The following is a 24,290-nucleotide window of genomic DNA, read 5'->3' as shown; positions in this document are numbered from 1 at the left end:
AAACAATAGTTTCATCACAAGGCGATATGTTAGTATCTACTACGTAAGTACAGCGTATCACCTAGTAAGTTCAAGTCCACATGTTGAATGTGGTCATGGAAATGACTGTCAAAATTGATGTATAAAAGGGTGCGATTCCATCCCCCCCCCCATAACAGCATGCTGTTTTAAATGTACTGTTTTGATTAGTGATCCCATGTTTAAAAGATGACAATCATCAACACTTGATATCCTTTGGCTCTTGCGTATCACCTAACTTGTCTCAATGACAAGTTCAAGTCTTGTAAGCTCTAGTTTGTAGAGAAAGTGTCATCATTTTACGTGCTCAGATTTTGGAAAAGATATGATCTTCAAACCTGTGCTGATTACAATATATCTGTAGACCTACAACTGTAGATGGAATTGTCCTCTTAATCATAAGAGATGTATTGTCTCCATAAACTAGGAAACACTCCTTTGTAAGATAGGAATCAAAGATGCCTGAGAGAATGGCAATAAAAGGTTTAAAAATATTTATGGTTGTCATTGTCTAACTGTACTGCGGCTTGATGGCAAATTCTGAAAGGAATAGTTTATCGCACCTGAGGCAGATAATGCTTATTTATTGCGTCATTAGTATTTAGCTGTCAAAACCAGAATGACCGTCCTGATGTCATTGGTATTTGTTGAGCTCTGGATCTAGTGTACAATCAGACGCACGCGAGAGATTTTTAGTGAGCTTGGGTCCAATGGTATTGTGTGCCACATGCATGCATTAGGTATGAGGTATGCTGATACAAATTTGAACAGCCTTGAGTGAAGGCTAGTGGTGTGGATGTGAAAGGATTTTGGAGCCCTTAGGGGGTGTTTCATACTGAGAGAGAAAGAGAGAGGGAGATGGATGGAGGGTATGCATTATTTTTGCTCACTGCCCCTCCCTCCTGTCTATCCGCTGAATGACGGCAAGCGAGGGCGGCCTAGCCGGTGGAAAATCAAGAGATGGATCGATGATATCCATGATGTGAAATACACTGCAGGCAGGTGTGTTACTTTAATCCATCACCTCAGTCTTCCGATTAGAGGGAAGGATTAGTCCGAAAGAAACAGGGTGTGCTCTGAGGACAAAAACGTTACTAAAGTTACCATAATTATGAATGTTATCGTGTCACTGAACACATTCACTATCAAAGGAATTGTATAGTTTTGGTTGAGACCTGGCTTCAGACTTCTAACTTTTTTTCATAAGATAATAAGAGACATGAAATATGAAAGAGCATGTAATTCCAAGACTGATTCAACATATACTTGATGAAAATTTGTCTTGCGATAGCTGAGATATTCAAAACAAAGCAATACTGACAAAGGGTGGCACCCACGTTTTATTAGGATCGCTTTGTTTTTCTTCGTTTCTGGATATGTAGGCCATTTCAAAATGGATTTTTCATCAAACAAACTTTGAATTCCTCTTAGAATGCTCTGTAACAGTTTATCAGTGGTTTCGTAGCATCTCCCAAAAAGTTAAAAGCTCAATCTCCATCTCCACATATACTAAACCATCCCTTAAACTTTTTAGAAAAGGCAAGTTTTAACAATTTTCTTTGAACCAAGTATTAAGTTGCTCAGTGAACAAACAGGTGGAATTCAAGCAATTCATTGACAATGACATGTGGAGGTGATAGTGTCGCAAATGTCTAGGATCATTTTTTCCCCCTGTCTGCAACTTGCCACATGTTTCAGATATCCTATGTCTTTTGCAGGTTAATGGAAATGCATTCAACTGATTATTATGTGTTTCATCATCACCAGCAGTTGACATTTCGAAAGAGAGGGAGCGTGACATTTAAAAGTGCCACACGGACTCGGGTTATCTTTTTTTTATTTATTTTTTATTTTTTGTAGAGCTATGAATGTCTTAACTACATATTGAGAATAAAGATGGTAATGGGTTATCAGAGCATTGTGTCTTATGTTTATTATTTTTTTTAAAGCTGTGGTATTTGCTCATCTTTTTTTGGGGGGGGGGTGGGGGGGGGAGAGGGGATTGTAGCAAGTGCTCATACACTAAAAAAAACTGTTTTTTACATGACCTTTTGATACTGTGGTGATGTGCATGAGAAATGTTCTCATATTTTGATCCCAATATCGATATTGTGTGATTAGTTAGCTGAGTGTGTACAGGCCATGATTGACTGATTTGTGATTGTATCCCCCCCCCCTTCGTGTTTTAATACCCCTTTCTACCTTTCCTAGGTTTATTCATTTGAGGACTATTGTCATGTAGCTGTTCAGGTTCTAAACAAATCATCATTTCTTGCTAATGTAAAGTCAATTAAAGCACATGTAGTTCCATACCCATGAAGCAAATTAATGCTGCAATTCCAGTTTGGCAAGGCTTACCATGCTTCATGCTTTACCTCTTGAATTAATGTTGCATCTCTTTTGGTCATCTTTATTTCTGGAAAACATATCTTTCATGATTTTTAATGGTTTGATGATAAGCAGGGGCAATATATGGTCTTATTGGTCTTATTTACCCATGGTTACCTGTTCAGTGTTAGCACTGTTCTGTTTTTGGGCCCTGCCATATTACTGCAACATTGCCAGGTAGATACTTCTATATGCCAATGGGTTGAGAGGGACATTAGGGAGGAAAAAAAAATCTTGTCCGAGGAAGTAAGCATTTGGTAGGACTCAAAACTCAGGACCTTCATTTCAAAATCAAGAGTCTGAATTAGCCCCAATACCACAGTGCCCCCACGTTAGGCTACCATGTGTTGGTAAAAGACTTTTTGTTGTCTGTTTGGTCTCATCCTTAAACCTATTCTCTCCACCAGGACCTCAAAGACGAGAGGGCGAAATCCAAGATGGCGGCCGCCCGGTCAGTCCTGGAGAAATCTACCACCATGCTGCTGACATCATGCAAGGTGAGATCAAAGGTCACTGGCATCTTCAGCTATTATCTGTTACTTCATTCATATTTTGCATGTGGATACTGTCCTTGAGGTGACAAGACCTCATGTCTCAAAATCACAAATACATGTATTTAGGAGAGCAAAAAATCTTCGTAATTTTCTCAATATTTTCACAAAATGACATCATTGTTGACATGAAAAAAAAATGTAGAAATATTATTTTGGATTTCAATATGCTCTATTTTAAAACTCAAATCAGTGTTTTTGATATCAAACCTTGAGTGGGGAAGTTTTTTTAAAGATTTATGCAATTTGAGATATGAGGTCTTGTCATCCCAGGGACAATAATGTAGGCCTATGTACAATGTGCATTTCTATTCTGTACCGTAAGTATGAACAGACACACACACATTCACTTGTACATTGTATGATGACACCTGATATTTGACAGCAACTTGGCTTTGTGATATTCCAGTGATCTCGTGATGTAGTGAGTTACAACTCGTTCCATGTTTTGTTTGTACCTCGATATTCCTATGAAATTTTGATTCATGCTAATGGTACAAAAATAATGATTGCAACGCTCTAAAATGCACTCACCCAGTGAGCTACATTGTACCTTTGACGGATATTTTTAAGTGTATTATGGCTGACCCATTATTGATCAGTCATTAAGGTATTGGTTCTACTCTTTGCCTGTGACTAATCAGCTCTACAAAGCCACTCACATTGACATGGGTAAACACACATAATGTACCAATGTTTACCCACATATTTGGAGACTTGCAAATGTACATTCCTGTACACATTGTATGAATGCTCCATTAAATGCTCTTACTCTTCTTTAGTAATTGGTGCCTGAAGCAATACTTGTATTTTTTTTTGTTTGTTAGTCGTGATGAGCTCAGATTTGGTATTTTACTGCCAGTTTAACCCTTTGACCTGAATTCACCAAGGTGGTTTAAGTCTAAACCATGGTTTATGAAAATTTCTTCTGCGTACACTGTAAATACGATTGGCAGATTGCGTCCGCCAGCAGACGTACAGTAACAAACACGCATGTCAAAGGTACATGTGTATGCCTAAGTGTATTTCATTGCTTATTCTTGACCATGGTCTGAATTCCTAACCATCTTCATGAATTCGGGCTTTTATGTGCCCAAACTCTTAGTTAAAATGGCCAAGCTTGTTTCATCACTATTCAGTTATCCCCCACACTTGACATACCTGTTAAAAGTTACAGTACTTGTAGCAAGCCCATGTACTTGTAGAGGTGTGGCTCTGTCCAACAGGAAGGCCAAGGACACCATTGGGATTTAAGGGATGTGGTAATCTTTATTCATTGACAGGAGATCAGTTCCGTAATGTATGAAGATTTTATGCATGCTTTGTTCACAAAAGTTGCCCTTACCAACCACAAAGATTGCCGGAGGCTTGCCCCACCTAGAAACAACTTAGCAAATTCCTGGTCTGTGGAACTTAATGGGAGGGAGCAGGTGAATGAAATGTTTTGTTTTAATACTAGGCTGTTGCAAAAAGAAACATCCCTAAATTGTAATATAAATTGTAATAAATCATAGAAACATTGTATCAGTTTCCAGACATCTGTGCCAAAGAAAGTACTCCAGGATGCATGCCAGTAGGTGAACAACAGGGATGCAGGGGTTAAAATCAAGGTGTAATGTTACAATCAAATTTTCTGGAGATGAGAGCTCTTGCTGGAGAGAGGTTCTACCCTTAAAGTTTTCACCTTCCTTGTCATGAGATGGTCATTCTGTGCGTTTGAATCATTTGATGTTACTATCTACTTCAGATGTGAATATAGAGTAAAAAATGACATTAAATTATTTAGTGTAATACTGAAGGCTTTACGTTTCTGTTGTGAATATTATTTACTTATCAGTGTTAGAATGTCAAGAAGTTCATTCCAATCTTCACCTCTTTCCATTTTATACAATACTTTTCTTCTCTCTGCCCATTCATCAATATCATCCTATAATAGCAGACTTTCATTTAAACTACAAAACTAAACTAAACTATACTAAACTAAACTAAACTAAACTAAACTAAACTATTTAAACTAAACATTTATGTACTTGGTTGTTTTGAATTCTGCTATTGCCTAGTGTCTTTGCGTAATATCCTCAACTGCATGAGAAATGAAAATGCAAGCATTGTATCTCATGAGAGATTTATGGAATACAGTTTGTAGGTGTGCAATTGCTATGTACATGTATTCTTGCTGCAGCATAGACATTATTTTGTTCTTACCACCATTTTGAGTCTCAAGGCATGTGGCTTGGATTTTTTCGTCTTTATGATTGTGCTCTCGAATGATCCATAGAGCCACTCTGCAGGGAAACATGAGTGTTTACATCAGACCTCTAAAATGGGTATATATCATGTTGACACCTACTTAAGGCCTGGTCCCACTGGCGTTTAGGAAGATTTGCACATGAATCGTGCACAAAATTGGTTTATATGCGCTGAACATCCACAATATTTGTGAAACATGCTTGTATGAGTCGGCCGACATCCGTACACGTCTGCAATTATCTGCAGAGGCACGTTTTTCCATTGCCAGGATTTTTGAGCTGCGCAAAATTTTGGTTGTGGATATTTAGCGAATATAAACCAATTTTGTGCGCAATTCATACGCAAATCTTCCTAAATGCCAGTGTGACCAGGCCTTTAGTGACCAATTGACTTTTACCTTGAATGCTTTTTTTCCCTTTCTTTTCGATGCTTCTACCAGACGTGCCTTAGACATCCAGAGTGTGAGCCAGCGAAGAAGACACGAGACTCGGTCTTCACCAACATGAGGAAAGCCCTGGCCAGCGTGGACGACATCATCAGCGACAGATACGACAACAAGCGGTTATCCTCGCACTCGTCGCCAAATGGTATCACGTCGTGGCCCAACATGCACAGCATTATGCAAGAGTTGCACGTGAGTACGGCTTTCTTCTGTTCCCATGGCAACCCCTCGGCATGCTTCGATCAATTGCAATGTAGTTTCCTCATTGGAAAAGTGAGCAAAAAAATTGCATGCATCAAAGAAAAGCAAGTGACAGATATTGGTTGTGACAATGAATCCTATATTCTTTTTCATAGTGATGCTGCAAAAATGGATACCACAAAAAATTCAAGTTGAAGGCAAACATTGCAAAAGGACTTTGACTTGCACTATGATGAAATAGATAATGATGTTTGTTGCTCGGAATTCATGTATTGTTAATGCCCCAGTTTTTGAAATGTTACTTTGGGAAGGTTAAATGTACTATACTTTGTGTCAGGGCGTATGATGATCTCCATCTGCAGCATTTGAAACCCATATCATGGAACATTATGAATGTTCCTTCCGCCGCCAGTCATTATTCATACACTGATCCATTTTTATATTAATGGAAGATAGGTACCAATGCAAGGTTATCTCTACTTTCCTTCATTCCTATATCCGGGAAATCGAGACTGAGTACTGTAAACGTGGAAATTTTCGCGGTACATTAATTTTCGCGGATTTCGCGCTACGTTCGGCTAGCGCGAATTCAAAACGCGCGAATATATCTTCACAATTTTCTATGCACATTTTGAACGGGATGAATTGTGTGCGCTTCATCGATGATACTGCTACGTAGTACAATGTACAGGCATGTTTACGCTACTAGTACTGTGCAAAGAGACGATAGATTGCTGTGTACTGTAGCATGCATGTGTGCACCGCACGCACCGATGCTACATTCCACCGTGACACCTACGGTACTACAGTCACAGCTGTACTACGTATTTGAGTGCTTGTACTCGCAGTCGAGCCGCTCGCTACGTCGCTTGTCGTACGCTGGCATAGCAAGCTACGTAGCAGAGGCTTTGGATGAAAGCAGTGAATGTGTACTACAGTAAAGTAACCTGCTGCGGAGCGCGAATTTAAGAACCCGCGAATACGTTTTCGAGCCGCTCAGCGCGAAAAATTAATCGCGCGAAAATATTGACGTTTACAGTAATGCTATGGGGCATTCCGTAATGGAGAAATTGTTTTCTAAATGACAACTTTTTCCACCCATTTCCCGTCAAATGCGCAGGATCTCGTCGAGACATCAAAGGTGACGTTGGCCGACGAACCCACGAGGGCCAAGATGCGCCTCGCCATGGACCTCCTGACGGACACCACGCAGGACTTCACCGACTCCGCCTACACCTCCCACGAACACCGAGAGCGCATCCTGACCCTTTGCGAGCGGGCCAAGACAAACCTCATAGCCCTGGCAGAGCACGGTAGGACGATGGTGAGTACAACCTTCACTACTCATACCCTCTTCGTCAGTTATTTGCTTACATACAGCTGTACATGTCACAGAGCATCTAGCAAGGAGGTTTAAGAGATGGAGTTCCAACTGGCTGTAAATATTCAATCAGTTGTCACTTTTCTATTGATGTACAAAAGAAATCCGCAGGTGCATCTGTGCCTTTGATGACGAGGTTTGATGCCGCCGTCTTGCTGAGCAATCTGAAGATTCATTTTGAACGTTAACTTAATGTTGGCTATGTTTTGCTTGTTTCTCTATTAAATGAAACGAAATCTCACTTAATGATAAAGCACACTAAGCAAAGGTCAATCCCTTCCAGAAATATGTGCAAAAGTGTAAATCAGAGCTGTATCATGTGAACGTGTGTAAAACTGTATCCTCCTGGAAAGCTGGTTTTATCACTTTTCCACTTAATTCTGCCAAATAAAATTGATATGGAATAATCTTCAAGTATAATTCTTTATTAATAGATATCAGATTAGTGGCCGGGCACAGCCAGTTGAGTAATTTTCATTTTCATTTCATCATTTTTTGCGCAGTTTCTATGCGCGCATCCCCGTGTCTTTACCATTATATATCACCTCTCTTTTATAAGTAGGGATGGCGAAAAGTAATTACCATCACAAAGACATACAACTTGTATCTTCCTAGAAAGTGGCTAATAATCATGCAATGAGACATGAGTCAATTGTCTTCCTATCTGTGCGGCAGATCCAGTTTGCCAAATGCTTTAAATACTGTTGAGTGGCGGCATCGAACGTGACTTCAAAGGAAAGACGACAGTTGTGACTCCATTCTCTTGTACCTCCTTGCATTTAGGGAGACAAAGAGGCATTGCAGCACACTCTCAAAAGGGCTATTCACACTTATGGCAAAATACCAAAGTATTTTGGCCGCTATTTCGTAATGTGAATGCAAAAACCTCATGAACTCGTATCAGGGCAATTACCCCCGAGGACAATTACCCCCGAGGACAATTACCCCTCGGCTGAATACTGATTAGTGATAAGGTTACTAATAAGATTAAGGTTAAGGGTAGGTTTAGGGTTAGAGTTTGGGTAAGGGTTAGGATTAGGATTAGGGTTAGGGTCAGGGGAAGGGTCTGGGGTAATTGTCCAGGGATAATTGCCCTCGACCCCATGAACTACGTTGGTCTCTAGGGTGGTAATTCAAAGCTCTTGTGAATTACACGTATGCAACATTTAAGTGTGAATCCCGTCACGAAAATATCACCCTTTGTACAGTGGTGTACATTTTGTATTTCTCACATTATTTGACACATTGTTTTCTCCCAGTAAGAGATGTATAACTGGATGCACTGAATTTACTTCAGAGAGGTGTACTTTCTTGCCAGAATTGTGTACCACAGTATTTTGTGAATGAGAACAGCACCAACTGAAATACTATCGTATCTATTACTATAGTATTTCACAAATGAGAATGATGACAATGAATAACTGTAGTATCTGTTACCATGGTAATTCCAATGTGAATGTACCTAAAACTAATAAAAATAATAAACAAACCCTCAAAATATTTTTCATCATCAGATTGTTTTTCCTCATATGTTCATATCAGCATTCCCATCACATTTAACCTATTTTTGTAGACAGCCGTCTATCCACGTGGAAATATCAAGAGATTATATCTGTCGGACATCTGATACGATCAGAGATGACATTTTTCTAGCCTAGTATTACAGATTTAGGCAAGACTCTCTCCTGTTGAGACCTCCATTTGGTAGTCATACAGTGCGATGAGCAGTGTTTATAATTTTGATGAGATCGATTCGAATTTAATCTATTAATAAATCAATCTAATTGAGTCTCTATCTCATGAGATCCAAATGCTGTCATGCTGTAGCGACCTGAATTTAGATGCTTGACATTTGCGTGTTAGTGATGAAGTATAAGTATTTTTGTGAGATGTCATTCTTACGTAGTATTCCTAATAATTTGTACAGGAGTGGAAAAAAAATCAGTGATTTATAAATCAGTTCAGGATTTTTTTATTCATTCAATGTGTGTGTGTGGGTGAGTGTCTGTTTGTGTATGTGTTTGTGTGTATTTGTGGGAGTCTGTGTTAGTGTTTGCATGTTTGTCTGCATGTTGATAAGATTCTATCATCATTTCATGTTTATATTCTTGATGGCTCAGAGTTTGAGTAGCTACATTTTCTTGCATGGGGTTGGATATTCCAGTACACAGGGAATTGTTGTTTCAGTATACACAATACAGAGTGCAAACTGTGGCCTTGTTCTGCCTTGTCAAGGGGTAATTTGTGATGTGGTGGTCAGATTAAACCCAAATAATACACCCTGAAAGTACCTTTGCGGTTCCAATAAATAAAAAAAAGAAAAATTAAGAACAGGAAAATCGCGGTATAGTTTCAAATAAAAGATTTTCACCCTCTGTGCAATGTAAGCGTACAATGTACATGGTATGTGTATGCTGAGAATACATATTTTGTATATGCCTACAGTAGATGTCTTATTGTGTATGTCAACAGATGCATAATATACCTGCTTGAATTCTTTTGACGTTGTCATTTCAAATGTGGAATTGCTTGAAAATTCACTGCCTAACATATACAAAAATTATGGCTGTTATTGTGAGGGAAATTAAAGTGATAATCATGAGCATTTTTGTCATCACACCCTGCAGTCAATTCGTAACAGACAACAACAAAAATGTCAACATTCATGTAAGGAACACCAGTTGGCGGAATGGATGAATTAAACAGGAAATTTCGAGCGTTGCGCCAAAAAGGCGATGGACCTCCTTAAGATGCAGTCTGCTTGCTGTGCGTGGCCTTGCGCCGCGGAAATTTGGGCGAGGAACGGAGGGATAACATCTCTGACGTCCCCTAGGGTATCCAACAGGAGTCTCATTTGTGATGCTCCGTAACTCGAGCATGGCCCAGTCCCCAGCATTGATGCTTATAATGGCGGGTAATGAACCAACATGGCTTTCGCTAGCCGTTTCAGGAGTAGTCTCCACTCCAGGCTCCCAGTGCCTGCTGTCACGTTTGCGTTCTGAAATGATTCTTCACTCTTTCCTGTCAAACTTCAATTGGGAATACACTGATTTTGAGCTCAGTTATTTGTCTATTAGTAAAAACAAATGTTGCTACTGGCAATATGTTTCATTCTGATTCTGGATGGTAGTCATTCATATTAATTGATGATGGCATAGTCCTTTTCTTGCAATCTTTTAATCACCCGTTGGTTGTTTCAACAGAAAGGCAATTGTTTCTATTGCTACTTGCTTGCACTTTTGTTCTAATTTTTTTTTAATTTGTGTTTGTCGTTAAGATACACATATCAAATATCATCATGATGAATACCTTAATGATGTCTTAAGTATACTACAGTGCACATATCTGTCTCATCCCTTTAATGTGCCAAGAAAAAAATGTGTTGTTTAAGAGGTAAAATAAGCTCGGTTCTAGCTACAACTTTATTGTGTACAATGTACCTGTTATTATTGGACAAGCTTCATGCTGCATCAATTGTAGGTTTTTTCTTGGAGTGTTCATAGAGTTATGATGTAGAAGAATCTGCAGCTACACATATGAGACTACTTACACCTACATGTACATGTAGGATCTCATCCCAAACTTAATGCTCAAGATTTTCTTTTTGTTTAACCCATTGAAGACTAGTCCTGAGTGTACTTGGGCAGGTGTCATTTTGAAATACATGTACATTTGTAGCAAAATCAGCCTGTCCTCAATGGTTTAAGGCACAATCTCTGGTTCTCATTCTGTGGAGCGCTTGTTGTAGCTTGTCATATTCTCATGGCATGGCACATTTAAACTGTGAGCTCTGCTTTCTTTGACAATTCTTGTCAGAAGATGCCCTGAAAACTTGGCTTTACTATGGTACCACAGAGTCTGCCATGAATGCATGACTTTTTACTTTCTTCTCTCTCTCTCTCTCTCTCTCACTCCTCTCCCTCCCTATCTATCTATCTATCTATCTATCTATCTGTCTATCTATCTATCTATCTATCTATCTACACTATCTATCTATCTCTCTAGTTCTTATCTTATTTCTATCTATCTCTCTCCCTCACCCCTCTCTATCTATCCATCTCTCTCTCTTTATCTATCTATCTATCTATCTATCTATCTATCTATCTATCTATCTATCTATCTGTCTGTCTGTCTGTCTGTCTATCTATCTATCTATCTATCTATCTATCTATATCTATCTACATTGTATCTGTCTGTCTATATATCTATCTATATGTACCTATTTTTTTTTTCTCTCTCTGTATCTTGTTTTATTGTCAAAACTAAAGACTTCAGATGGTTTCATGGCAATTTTTAACAATTATCATATTTGGTCATTTGTGGTCCTTTGTTTTTTAATACATATCCAAAATTTTCTGGGTACATTGCAAGTAAAACAAACATTAAATCCTAATGTCTGTGGCTTAACATCTGAGACTTCTCAAAATAAAAAAAGGTAGGCTAGCAAATGTGAAATAAAAGAGAACGTTCTGTGAGGTGCATCTTTTGCCAGGGTACATTTCTGTTTGTTTATTTGTGTGTGTTTCTGTTTTTCTTTGGCTGTATGTCAGATGCATTTCAAATGCTGTTATGATGGCTAAAGGCACCCTGCACCCCGCAATCAAGACATCAGGATGCCTTTGCAAATGTTGAGTGTCGGCATTGATGCAAATCGCTCATGAAAAGGGGGCCTTGGGGTGTAATTCCAGCAGTGGAGATAGCGGTCCTAGATTTGGGGGCCTTCTGCGGAAATGGCGGCCAAATGTTGTCAAGTTGAATGTTAGCCTGTCTCTGTGCCGTCTCACATAGAATTTTATACAGTGCATGCAAGTTTGTGTACTGGGACACATATCCCTTAAAGAGAAATTTTGTCCTGATAGTATGTTACTTTGCTTGAAAACAGAAAAATGAGAAAAGTAGATCATTGAAAATTTTAGAGAAACATAATGCAAAGAAAAAAGAACCTGTTGAGTATAGAATGTAAAACAAATTGGTAACTGTATATGACATAGATGTTTAGCAGCTCTTCATTTCTTTTGTACACACAAAGTCAGCAAATCCCATTTTCCTCAAATATTTGGACATGACAGAACGTAACCGCTGAGAGGACATGCACAAACATATTTCTTTTATTTTATTTTTAGGAACAAGTCTGAAGAAACTTTTCAGAGGAAAAATCAAGAATAGCTCTAATACTTTTCATGTACAAATTGAAAGGAGGGCTGCTCAACACCTACAAATTTACAGTAATGTATGTCACACTGAGTTGCCGATTTGTATCAGTCTCTAATTTTCAACAGTTCCTAACTTTTTGTGTGTGTCTCTGTTTGTGTCTTTTTCTTTTTCTTTTCCCAAAAATTTATTGAAGTATTTCCCTGATTTTTCTGTTTTTCATACAAAGCAACATAGTATCAGGATGAACTTTCCCTTAACCCGTTGAGGACGGACTGGTTTTGCTACAACACGCATTTCCCATAGACACATGCCCGAGTATACTTTGGGACTCATCTTCAACAGGTTAAGTTTTAGTCATTGATGCAAGTGTTGCCGATTTGGTCTGTCCAACAGGATCGGTCTCAGACAGAGAGAGTACTTATGTAGCAGTAGAAATCTTTTTTTTTCTTCTTTGTATCCGCTGGTCTTTTAAATACTTTAGACTCCAATGTTGTCCATGTTTCCCTCAAATGAAGAAAACAGCTCCACTTTTCCTTATTTTATGCACTCAGGAGAGGAGAGGAAAGAACATTTATGCAGATTGTCACGCAAGGAAATTCTTTTAGTTTGAAGTAAAGGTGTTAAATGGACATAGTAACACATGTATTTGATGTGTGTAATGCTTTACCTTGTTCACATACATGCAAGTACTCTACATGGTTATTAAGCTTTTCAATTGTTGTTGTTTTGTTAAGTGCGATTTACTCAGAATGAATGATTTTGAATCAATATATCTGTTTCATTTTCTTCAATAAAACAAGAAGTGAAGAATTGCACATTCGTCATTCTTTGTGTTTTAAGCGGCATTATGACATCAATTGTTAAAATTCTAAGGAAGGGGAACTTTCCTAGAGACTTGGTAGAGACCGCACTTAATTGCTAGTTTAGCATGTGCTCCCCCCTAGGGGAATCCTGAAGCCCATATTAAGATACACTGTAGGTAACCACAGGATGCTGGGGTTATTTTGCATCAGTGTTGGAGTCAGACACTCTCTGTGAGTGGATGGAATCCCTGCTCCTTTTAAGAGCCTCCCTTTTGAATTTCAATCTTCCTACCTCTCGAGGTTTCCACATTCTTGATTCATCGACTGATTAAAGAAAAAAAAAGGGGGGGGGGGAAATAGAGAAGGGAAAATTTGTTTGTGGAATCCAGAGGATTATATTGGCTCATTTCCTCCTGTTGACCCAGAAATGCTGTTGATCTCCCCGAAGAGTGGTGTTTAGAGATCTAAAGCTGTGATCAGAGAGAGCGAGTGGGAGAGAATATGGAGAGAAAAATAGAAAGCGTTTGTTAGAGAGATGAATAGATGGAAATAGTACATAGATGGATGCACAGAAAGAAAGATTCTGCTAGACAAGTGTTCCAGTCTATTTAGCTATGAATTCAATATCTATAAATCTCTCAATCTGAATCTCCATCTATCTATCTATCTATCTATCTGTCTATCTGTCTATCTGTCTATCTATCTCAGTTTCTGTATCATATTCTGTATCTCAGTTTCTGTATCATATTCTTTCTTATATCTATCTATCTATCTATCTATCTCAGTTTCTGTATCATATTCTTTCTTCTACAGCTGTATCTATGGTATCTATCTATCTATCTATCTATCTATCTGTCTATCTATCTATGTACTTTATATGTATCTATCTTTCTGTATATCTATCCATCTTCCCATCTATTTATCTATCTCAGTTTACATACATGTATGTGCATTCCTATTTATGTATGTATGGGTGTCTGTGTCTTTAGATATGTGACCGTGCACCTCAAAACAAACATAAAGTCGCACACACTGATTTTGCGTGAGGACTGAAAATAAGTGAAATGGGTCAACCTAGCCGAACTTGACTTTTTCATATTTTCTGAAAGAGCGGATCTTCTTTTACACTATGCTAAAATTTGGCATCATAAAACGGGCAGGAAAGTGTGTGTTTTTTAGCAGTTTATCTCTAACATTTTTGGTAGAATACATGTAGTGATTAGGTGTGTCTTTAGAATCCCTTTTTCATTTCTGAAAAACCTTGTCCACACTCTTCACTTTCAACTCTAATAACTTTTGAAAAGATAGTGCTACTGCTTTGAAAGTTGGCATTAATTATGGACAGAACGTGTTAATGAGGCATGCTTAATTTCAGTGTAATCTGATAATCCCTTCATTGTTGTTACTTTGGCGGTCTACTTCCTGTTTTTTGTCCCATTCATCGCACAGCCAGCACGGTTTGGTAAAGATTAAGCGCTTGAATAGACACTGTACTTCAGAGCCTCTTTTTTCAGTTCACGCTTTTCCTGAGTTTGAGCTTTCTTTCCAATATTTAGATAGGTTAGAGAGTCAGATTTAGATTTGAGTTATACATCATTTCAAAGCTTAAAGGCTGCTCTTTCAGAATATGGTCTTAACTAAAAATTCATGTTTGGCGACTTTTTGTTTGTTTTGAGGTGCAGGGTCACATATGATGATTTCAAAGATTGACTAACAATGAGTCAAAAACTGGAGAAATAGATATAGTTTGTAGTGTCATGGTTTGAACATTTGGCCTGAAGTTTGTTTCTATGTGCATCATTACATTTGTGACACTTTCTTCTTTAACTTTTGTTGTCGTTTTTGCTCTGTAAGGAACAGCAGAACAAAGATCATTTTAGTGTAGTAGACTCCTTGATGAGTAGGCAAGGTAAACGTTCACACCTTCGCCATAGCAGACTTTACTGAGCGCTGCTCCAAAACGACAACCCTTTCAGCTTCGATAACATTGACCTGCAAGATTTCCCCCTGATAACAAGTGGAATAAGATAGAGCAGTGCTCGTCAAGGCTGGTGAAGTGATGTGGCATGGTCCACCACTACGGGTGGAGGGCCCATTTTTAAGTTCTTATGATACGCGGCCGAGGAATTTCTTTAGGATAACGGGTGTAATTGGACCAGATCAGTACTCCATGCTGGTAAGGTGATGTGGCGCATTCCAGCACTACATGCTGAGGACCTCATTCAAGTTTTGTTGACGCAGGTCCCCGCGATTTTTCTCTCGGATAACTCCCTTTTTTGTCGTGCGAGAGCTGCACTTGAAAGCAGGGTTTGAATGAGAGGTGCAGTTTAGTGCAGGACTTTATTGAGGACCGGTTTCGAGTGCTGTTGATGCGGGTCGGGGGGATTTTTGTCGTAATCGGACCAGAGTTGCTTCTCCACGCCAGTGCAGCAGTGGGCGATTGATGGCGCTGATGGTGATGGTTAATGAAGCATCCACACTCATTCCCTCCACATTGCTTTCATCCTTAAAGGGGAGCCGACATCGTGTGCGCTCTCTCTCTCTCCTTACTCTGCGCTCTGTGTTTTTGGTGTTTTTGTTTTATTTCGTCTTTGATGGGATTCTTCCTTGGATGGATGCCTTCTGTTAAGGAGTGTGAAAGATATTTGACGGTTAAGATGAAAGACTTGTCAATGTATCCCTTGAATGCGTGACCCATCAGCTGCTGATATGCATTATTCAGGCAGAAATGTTCCCGGCAGCATGCTGAACAGCTGAGGCAAAGCCATTGCTTCCCAAAGATTATTCCCACATATCGATTAAAGGACAAACTAAGGTGCATTTCCCTCAGGAATCCACATCTCATGATAACAGCTGGTAATGGTACAATTTGTATATAAAGGGATAACACTAAAAAAAAAAAACCAACCCAAAACCCCCCAAAAAACAAAAACAAAAAAACTGATATAAGTATGGTCCTGGAATTCATTATGAAAAAAAAAAAGTAGCAGTATTGATGAATTCTTGGTCACTCACGTTCAACCCCATGATAAAAATAGATTTAAAAAAATGAATGACCAGTGTTGGCAGTTTTCTTGATCATTACATAGGGAGAAAATTGCAATACCTGAATTAAGTTCTCATTACTCTTTCACAAAACCAATGGGTAGTAGTGACTTGATTTCGACTGAAGCCTCTTCTTACTGACTGTAGCACTTATATAATCTACATTTGTGTCGTAGAACATGTTCTACATTATGAAAAGAGGATGAATGTTAAGATATTGCTTCAGAGTACATTTCTTTCAAATATTTCCTGACCAAAAGTGGAATCATGGTATGAGTTCTGTGAATGCCCTTCAGCCTGAACACACGGGGCCCCAAACCGATGGAGAACAATTTTCACTGAGAGATAATTGTCACGGGAAACGGTGCGAGTCAATGAAGTCTTTTTCCTCTGGGAGTTTTCTGGTTCTTGATGAGAGCGTGACGGATGAGTGGCAAAGATTATTCGACTGAAATGCTTTGAGAGAAGATTGAGCCGGCCTTTGGGCAGACCACTGTATGGTGGGATGATTTGATGTAGCAGAAATATGCAGAAAATACAGTGTATTTAGCCTCAAGATTGCAAGCTTGGAAGGCAATTATATATAAAGCCCTTTTACTCCTAATTGTTGACTTTCATGGAAACCTGATAGAATCGAAATTGTTTAGTATAATTGTTTTTGTTTATTAAAACAAAAGATTGAGAAAGAGAAAATCAATCTTGTATGAATCTTTGACAACAAAATTGTATAAAAAAAAAGAAAGTCTGACTTTTTGTCGTATGATATTCTTAACATGATATCGATACAAATATTTCTTGCAAAATGCTCTGACTATAAATACATATAGGTAAACTTGGATTTATGATTTTGGCATTTTGTTTTTCAAGTGATCTATTCTTTGCAAGCTCCGCTTCTCCGTAGATTTAATCTACTAAATGATACTGATTGAATTGAGTATAGCTCTTTTCCATCAGTATATTAAACATTCTATTACCATTGTAAAGTAATGGTAACGTAGTTGTAATTGTAAGGTAATTTGTTCTACATATAAGTATTGGATAGAAAAGAAGATCTCTGTCAGAAAAATATCTGAAATCAGCCAAGTTAATCAAAAGTGCATATTTTCGGGTCAATTTGAAAGTCAGTGGCACAATGTATCCTTTGTGTGCGTGCATGTTTGTGTGTTTGTTTGTTTTTTAATGCAGGCTTACATATGAGTGTGAATCGGGGGAAAAGTAAAAAAAAATCCACTGTGACATTGGCTGGGAGACATTAGCATCGAGCCATGTTTAACCCATTGAAGATGAGTCCCAAGTTTACTCGGGCAGGTGTCTATGGAAAATGCGTGTTGTAGCAAAACCAGTCCGTCCGCAATGGGTTAAGAAACGCTATGCTGCTGTGTTAACAGCCCATGTGGCAAACTGAACATGGTGATTCATGTGCCAGCTTGTCTCCAGTTCTCCTGAATATTTTCCAAGCAGTCATTCCCATCACACTTGTCTGTTTCATCTGCCTGGCAGCCAGTTGAGAGAGCTTACTATTGGCATTAGCTAGTCTATTGAAGAAGAAAACCTGGACTTATATTACTTTGCAATTTGTATACATGTACAGTGTACTGTATACCTGTTACTCTTTTTCTCATGCCAACATAAGAGTAACAAACAGTCAGGAGGGGGAGGGGGAGGGGGAATGGGAGGGGGTAGCAGTAATACTATCCAGCATGATATGCTATCAAGTCTGATAATATGCCTTGATCAGTAGTCAAAGGTTATCATGCTGTTTGTTCAAACATTTAATGCTGTATGTCTGTAATACACACATGTAGGCTGGCATGCCAAGAGTCTATAGCATAAACACAGAAATACTTCTTTGCCACAAAGTGTAGAACCCACTGAAGAAGTATACAAGATAATTGTGGGTCATCCTTGGGACCTTTCAGCAAGATTCAGACCAACAGCTTGCTGTAAGACTATGTAGTCTTTCAGGGACTCGGGACTGACTCCCCCCCCCCCCCCCCTCTACCCTCACTCCGGCTTGCCTGTAGAGGCGGTGACTGCCACAAAGATGTGCTGCCTCAGACACCTGTGCCATTTCCTTTCATGTCATGCGTCTATTTCCTCCCCACCGCACCTTGTTTCTCACTATTTCCTCTCCCAATTCAACCTCCATCTTCTAACTTCCTCTGATGAGGAGCTGCTGCAGGCAGGCATCATTTGTGTCTGGTACTTTAACCCAATGAGGACGGGTCCAGAGTAGATACACGTGTACTCGGGCAGGGGTCTATGGGAAATGCGTGTTACAGCAAAATCAGTCCGTCTTCAATGGGTTAAAGGAGGTAGGCTGTGTCTGTTTGTTGTGGATGAAAGTTAAAGGGACACATCAACCCATAATCGAGGTTGTCTGTTTGCTTGTTTTGATCTGTTTTGTATCTGGATCTCGTTTTGTTTACTATATGTACTGTACATACGTACATACATAGTACATACAAAGGTGTATGTGTGTGTGTTTGTGTGTGCATTTCTATATACAGATCATAGAGAAATATTGAGAGAGAGAGCCGTGAGAGGGATATGTCAGCTCAAATTGAATAGGTGCATTATATCGGTTAGTATGTCTGTTTTAAAATCACATTTACACACAAAGCTGAAGTGATGCAGACGTATAGACAAGTGTGTATGTGTGTGTGTGTGTGTGTTTGTGTGTGTGTGTATTTCCATATAGACTTATACAGATCATAGAGAAATATTGAGAGAGAGAGAGTGAGATGGGTATGTATTCAAATTGAATATGTGCATTTTATTCGTTAGTATGTTTGTTTGTTTAAAAATCACGTTTACACACAAAGCTATATAGAAGTGATGCAGATCGTTGATATCAAAGTACTGGCGCAATCAATTTTTACTTTTCCCTTCTTTCATATCAAAACTTGCACTGGGACAAATCAAAGGAATATGATCATGCTTTAGAGTGAACCATAATCTTTCTTGTATAGACCGTATTGTTTTATTTATTTTTTTTGTATGTAGTGTAGTTCTGCCATATACGAAGCAACCTGTGTAATTTAATGTTGTACCTAAACATCTTTTTTTTTTTAGAAATTGTAATTCACAATGTATGTTATGTAACCAACAATAAGTCCAAATGTTGTCTTAGAACTGTATCTCATAAAACCAGAGTATGTTTTAATGGAAAATTCTAATTTCAAACTTTTCATTTTAACAGCACTGGAAGAAAATAACTCACCCTGGTAATGAGAATGTAAATGCTACAGGGACAGGGAGGAAACTGCTCATAACCAAGCAGAAAACAGCTGACAGTGGTAGCTCTCGATTTTCAATATTTCCGTCGCGCTGAGAATACGCCACTGCGTAGCAGCCTGCGATAGTTAATGAATGATCTGTCCCCGTGGGGGAATAGCCTTGTGTTTGATTAGGTCGATAGCTGGCCCATCTCTGTCAGTGGAACTAGCATCTTTCTTGTCTAGGGGCAAGGGGGGGGGGGTTGGTGATTGCCTTCCTGCAATTTGCACTTGTCATTTTTTTTTCTTTTTTCATTTTTGAGTGATGAAGTATTGAATAGATGCATGGGTGTTGATTTATTGATGTATCATCATCCTTTAACCCTTTCAGAGTCGCCATCAATAAATGACATGCAAAATTGTAAACAAGCAAGTCACTGAATGAAGTGATGGAACTAAAACATACCCTTGTATATAGCAAGTTTAAAAGCTCTGAAATGACACTTCATTTTCTATCGTTACTTCACCATGAAAAATTGTGCATTGTGTACCATATGTGCCATATCTCACAGTAGTTTTGTTAATGATGTGAATTTTGTGGGCCAATATTCATGAAATTTGTAACTAACACACCCAACTGTTGTCTTGAAATTGCCACTTTGCTTTTTGAAGAGAGACAGATTGAATATCTATTTCTTATTCTGTTGCTGTAGTGATAGATTTCATATTTATCTCCTTGCAAAATTGTCTTACATAACTCTCTTGGAGCAGTTTGCTTCTCTGAAAGTTTATAAAACAGATATTGTCGGTGGAGAATGATAAGGGCGTTAAGGTTCCTAGAACACTATGGCTGTAGTGGCAACTTAACTCCCTTATCATTCTCACCCGGCGAATTATATGACAACATACAAATGCTGTGGATCATCATTATCATCATCAACATCATCATCATCATTATCATCATGTTCATCTCAATTCATGAAATACAGTGCTTGTGGCTTGTCCGTTATCAAGATGTTAAAGATTAGGAAGAAGTCTTGGCAAAGGATACACCATCTTGTGGAGAGATTGAGAAGTGAGTTGAGTTTATACTTCACTCAATATGACATACTTATATCACTTCTTGTGCTCTAATGTCATTACATTCCTCAAAAACAGTGATAAGTATGTCATATGCAGTGGCAGTTTTATCTGAAGGGCTTTGTCTCATGTGTACCATCTCCACTTCCTCCCCCTCCTCACAGGACAAGAGACCGTCAGACAGGCAGGAAGATGAACTCGAGGTTCTTGTCGTCAAGATGATCAAGTCAATATCTGACCTCAGGAAACAGGTAAAAATGCTATACCATTCAAGCTTTCTGCTACAAATATTTAGATGGATCATTAAAAAAAAAAAGTATTACATGTATTTGGTCATCTGCATGGCAGATTGTCGCTGGGCTACTTGTAGGCCCAGTCAGCCACAGTGTAGTTTTGCCGTGTAGTGCGTATAGGGTTAACAACATTCTGCCATGTGCAAGGAAGCACGTTAACAACATTCTGCCATGCGCACAATGATTTGTCCTGCTCTGTGGGGCATATTTCTTGCCTGCAAAATGCCAAATGTTTGACTCTGTGTGTGCTTTCCATCTGTGCTGTTTCTTCAAAGTTTGGTTTATTGAAAGAACACATTATAGGACGTGTAGCATTCTAGTGTTGAATCATCAAAGGAATATTAGATAGTTTATTCAAATTATTTCTCTGCAGTCACTTTTTAAACCCTTTCCCTGATTTTGTAGATCAGAACAAATGTGTTATTAAGGAAAACCCAAGGTGGTGTAAAACAAAACTGCATTAAAATAAAATGAAAAACAAGCACAGATGGACCTACTCCCACCCCGCAAAAAAAAAAATATATATATATATATTGTATATATATATATATATCCTTAAACAGCCCACCCCTGTCCCAAAAAGTTTAGAAGAGGTTTACAATTTGTACCCTAGTAGAATGATGACTTCTCTGGGGGGAAAACTACACCTCTGTTGGCTTTCAGGAGATTGTTTGAACCTTTAAATCAGTGCTGTGGAGAAAAGCAAACAATGGATTTTTCACAGAGAGTAGATTAGTACGGAATACTTCAATTTTACCTCCCTTTTTAACACTGCCTGATATTTTTATCCACGTGAATGGCCATTCCAAACCGCACTGACGTCTTTTCCGCTTGAGACAACCCCTGGGATATAGCTGGAATATCGCATAAGACCTATCATAATCTCTCACGGTAAAACTTAATATGTTTGTTTTTCTGTGTGTGTGTGTGGAAAAATCATCTTGTGTTATTCAATGAGAGTTCATGATTGGCCATCGGCGATTCTGTTGCTCTGACAATATTTTCAGTCTCGAAGGCGGAGGCGACCACTCACAAGTACACTCCAGTACTTGCACCTTTTGTACATCCTTCAAAAGTGGGCATTTATGGCTTGGTTGCTATGGAAACTGTAGACGTAGGTGGAGGATGCAATCACATTGAAGTGAGATGAGTGCATTGGCCGCCTGGTTGATAACAATTTCTTCTTTTTCTAAATATATTTCAGAAACCAGAAAGGAAAGGTGGTTTCCATCTCTGGATTTTACTAACTAATCCCTCCTGAACATTAAATTGATAGGACATCTCTATTTAAATGCATGATACACTTTGATGTTTTTCACTTTGTCTTTCTGTCCTGTTCATTGCCTGATGGGAGTCTCTTTATTGACCATACTTGAGCTGTGACAGACATGAGAACGTTTAGAAATTGTGAATTGATTATAGGAAAATTTATTCAATTGTAACCTCTTTAAAAGTCTTTACTTTATGTATTTGCAGTGCAACATGTTAGGATTAGTTGGATACAGTATGTCTTAACCCTTCAACTCACTGTGCTGTTTTCATGATATATATATATATATATATATATATATATATATATATATATCGTCGGGTGCCCGTGCATTGGCCGCTAACGCAATACAAATTGTATTGCGTTAGCGGCCAATGCACGGGCACCCGACGATATGTATATATATATATATATATATATATATATATATATTTTTTTTTTTTTTTTTGGCATGATTACAGGATTTGTAAATTGTTTCCATTCTGATCCCAGATTCTATCCCCCCTCAGCGGCATATTTAGTATGTATGAGGCCAAGGTTGCTGTAATCTATTATCACCTCAATCTCCCCCCCCCCCCACACACACACACACACAAACAAAAGGAGAAAAAATGTGCAGAATACTCCAGTAAGCATTGTACCATGTTTCTTGAATCACTTTTGTGTTGATATTTTTCTCTGCTTCCTTATTTTCCCAATTATTTATTTTTTAATTTCTATTCAAACCTCATTGTATTTTGAAAATGCCCACTCACATGGCCATTCTTGTGGTGTACATGTATATGGCGCAGAAATGTGTCGTTGACAGAAAAGAAAAATTGAATGCTTTAATCATCATCCTTTGCACCAGTCGGGCTTTTGGAAAAATGGCACCCTCATTATGGAATAACCTCCCTCTCAGTATTAGATCCATGACAGATTTTGATAAATTCAAATCTGGTTTAAAAACTCAACTTTTTGATAATTGTTGATTACATGTTTGAATAGAGAAATATGTGATAGATTTTGTGGCATTATGCGTTCTAAGAACTGACTATTATTATTATTATTATTATTCATACTACAGATGAACTTGTGCAGCCATTTGGGCAGCCAAAACATCCTTATCTTCTTATCTGCCACTGTGCAAACCACCTGTGTGACACATTATTCTGAAACCACAATGCATTTTGAGGTTATTGGAAAACATTCTGTTTTTTTTTTTTTTCAGAGCAATGTAACTTCTTCAGAGAGGCATGTATGCTGGAAATGCAGTACAGCAAAGTTATAGAGAAAAGCTTTGCTATGATATGAATTTTATGAGAAAGGTATGTCTGTAATGCTTTCAATATGCTTAGGAGCATTGTGATTTATCAATTGTTTTGTAGGCAGTTGTGCATTTGAACAGAATATGTGAAGATGGTAAGCCAACTACTGAGTCACATGTGCAAATCTGGCACACAGAGAGGTAGTACAGAGCTGCCAACTAGTACTGATTTTCAGTAATTTCTACTGAAATTGGAGACGTATACTGAGGGTTACAAGTAAATTACGGATTTTAGAAACCATTTTCTGTGATAAATTCTACTACACTGTTAAGGATTATTGATTTTCACTCAGAAATGGTGCAAATTACTGATTTTCAGCCATCAAAGTACATGTACTGAAAGGCTTTTACAAAAGTTGGCAGCTCTGGTAGTATGATTGACGTTACCGTCATAGGATCCTTAGAACTGTATTACTTTACTTGTTATCTCGTTGTGATCACATGGTATGTGCAGCTCCAGCATACGGCTTTGGACCACGCCTCAGAGGTCTTTAAAGTGGGCGAGGACCACACCACGCTACACAAGCTGAAGGATGCAGCCAACTCGGGGCAGGTGGACGTGGTACAGCAGCTGACCGTCCGGTTCCACGACTACGCTGACCAGATCAGAGAGGTATGACTGACCGCAGCCCTGCAGACCGAGGGATAGAAAAGAACATACTGTACGAGCTGAAATTTTCATGGTGGTTTTATTTTCGCGAATTTCGCGAATCGCCTTTGAATCGCGAAAATAACAACACGCGAAAATAACAACGCGTGAATAAATAAGTTCAGTTAGACCCTCGCAACCGCGAAATTAACAACACGCGAAAATGTCCTCCAAGTAGCCATTCGCGAAAATATCTGTACGTGAAAATTTCAGCTCATACAGTACAGGGACAATACAACCT

The 24,290-nt window shown here is 38.6% G+C and overlaps 1 protein-coding gene across 1 annotated transcript in view; it reads left to right on the top strand.

Moving 5' to 3' along the window:
• Window positions 1–24,290, top strand: part of LOC139711501 (alpha-catulin-like) — a 148,180-nt gene that overhangs the window by 100,275 nt on the left and 23,615 nt on the right. The window contains exons 5-9 of the mRNA XM_071623378.1: window positions 2,814–2,903; window positions 5,647–5,841; window positions 6,971–7,174; window positions 20,696–20,782; window positions 23,855–24,013. Coding sequence (XP_071479479.1) covers window positions 2,814–2,903; window positions 5,647–5,841; window positions 6,971–7,174; window positions 20,696–20,782; window positions 23,855–24,013 — 735 coding nt within the window. The remainder of the gene's footprint in view (window positions 1–2,813; window positions 2,904–5,646; window positions 5,842–6,970; window positions 7,175–20,695; window positions 20,783–23,854; window positions 24,014–24,290) is intronic.

Source organism: Diadema antillarum, unplaced genomic scaffold (genome assembly GCF_040938485.1).
Source record: "Diadema antillarum isolate AM-2024a unplaced genomic scaffold, OU_Dant_1.0 seq00001664_RagTag, whole genome shotgun sequence".
Taxonomy (NCBI): Eukaryota; Metazoa; Echinodermata; class Echinoidea; order Diadematoida; family Diadematidae; genus Diadema; species Diadema antillarum.
Note: the sequence above shows the minus strand (reverse complement) of the source record. Positions and strands in the feature narration are given on the sequence as shown.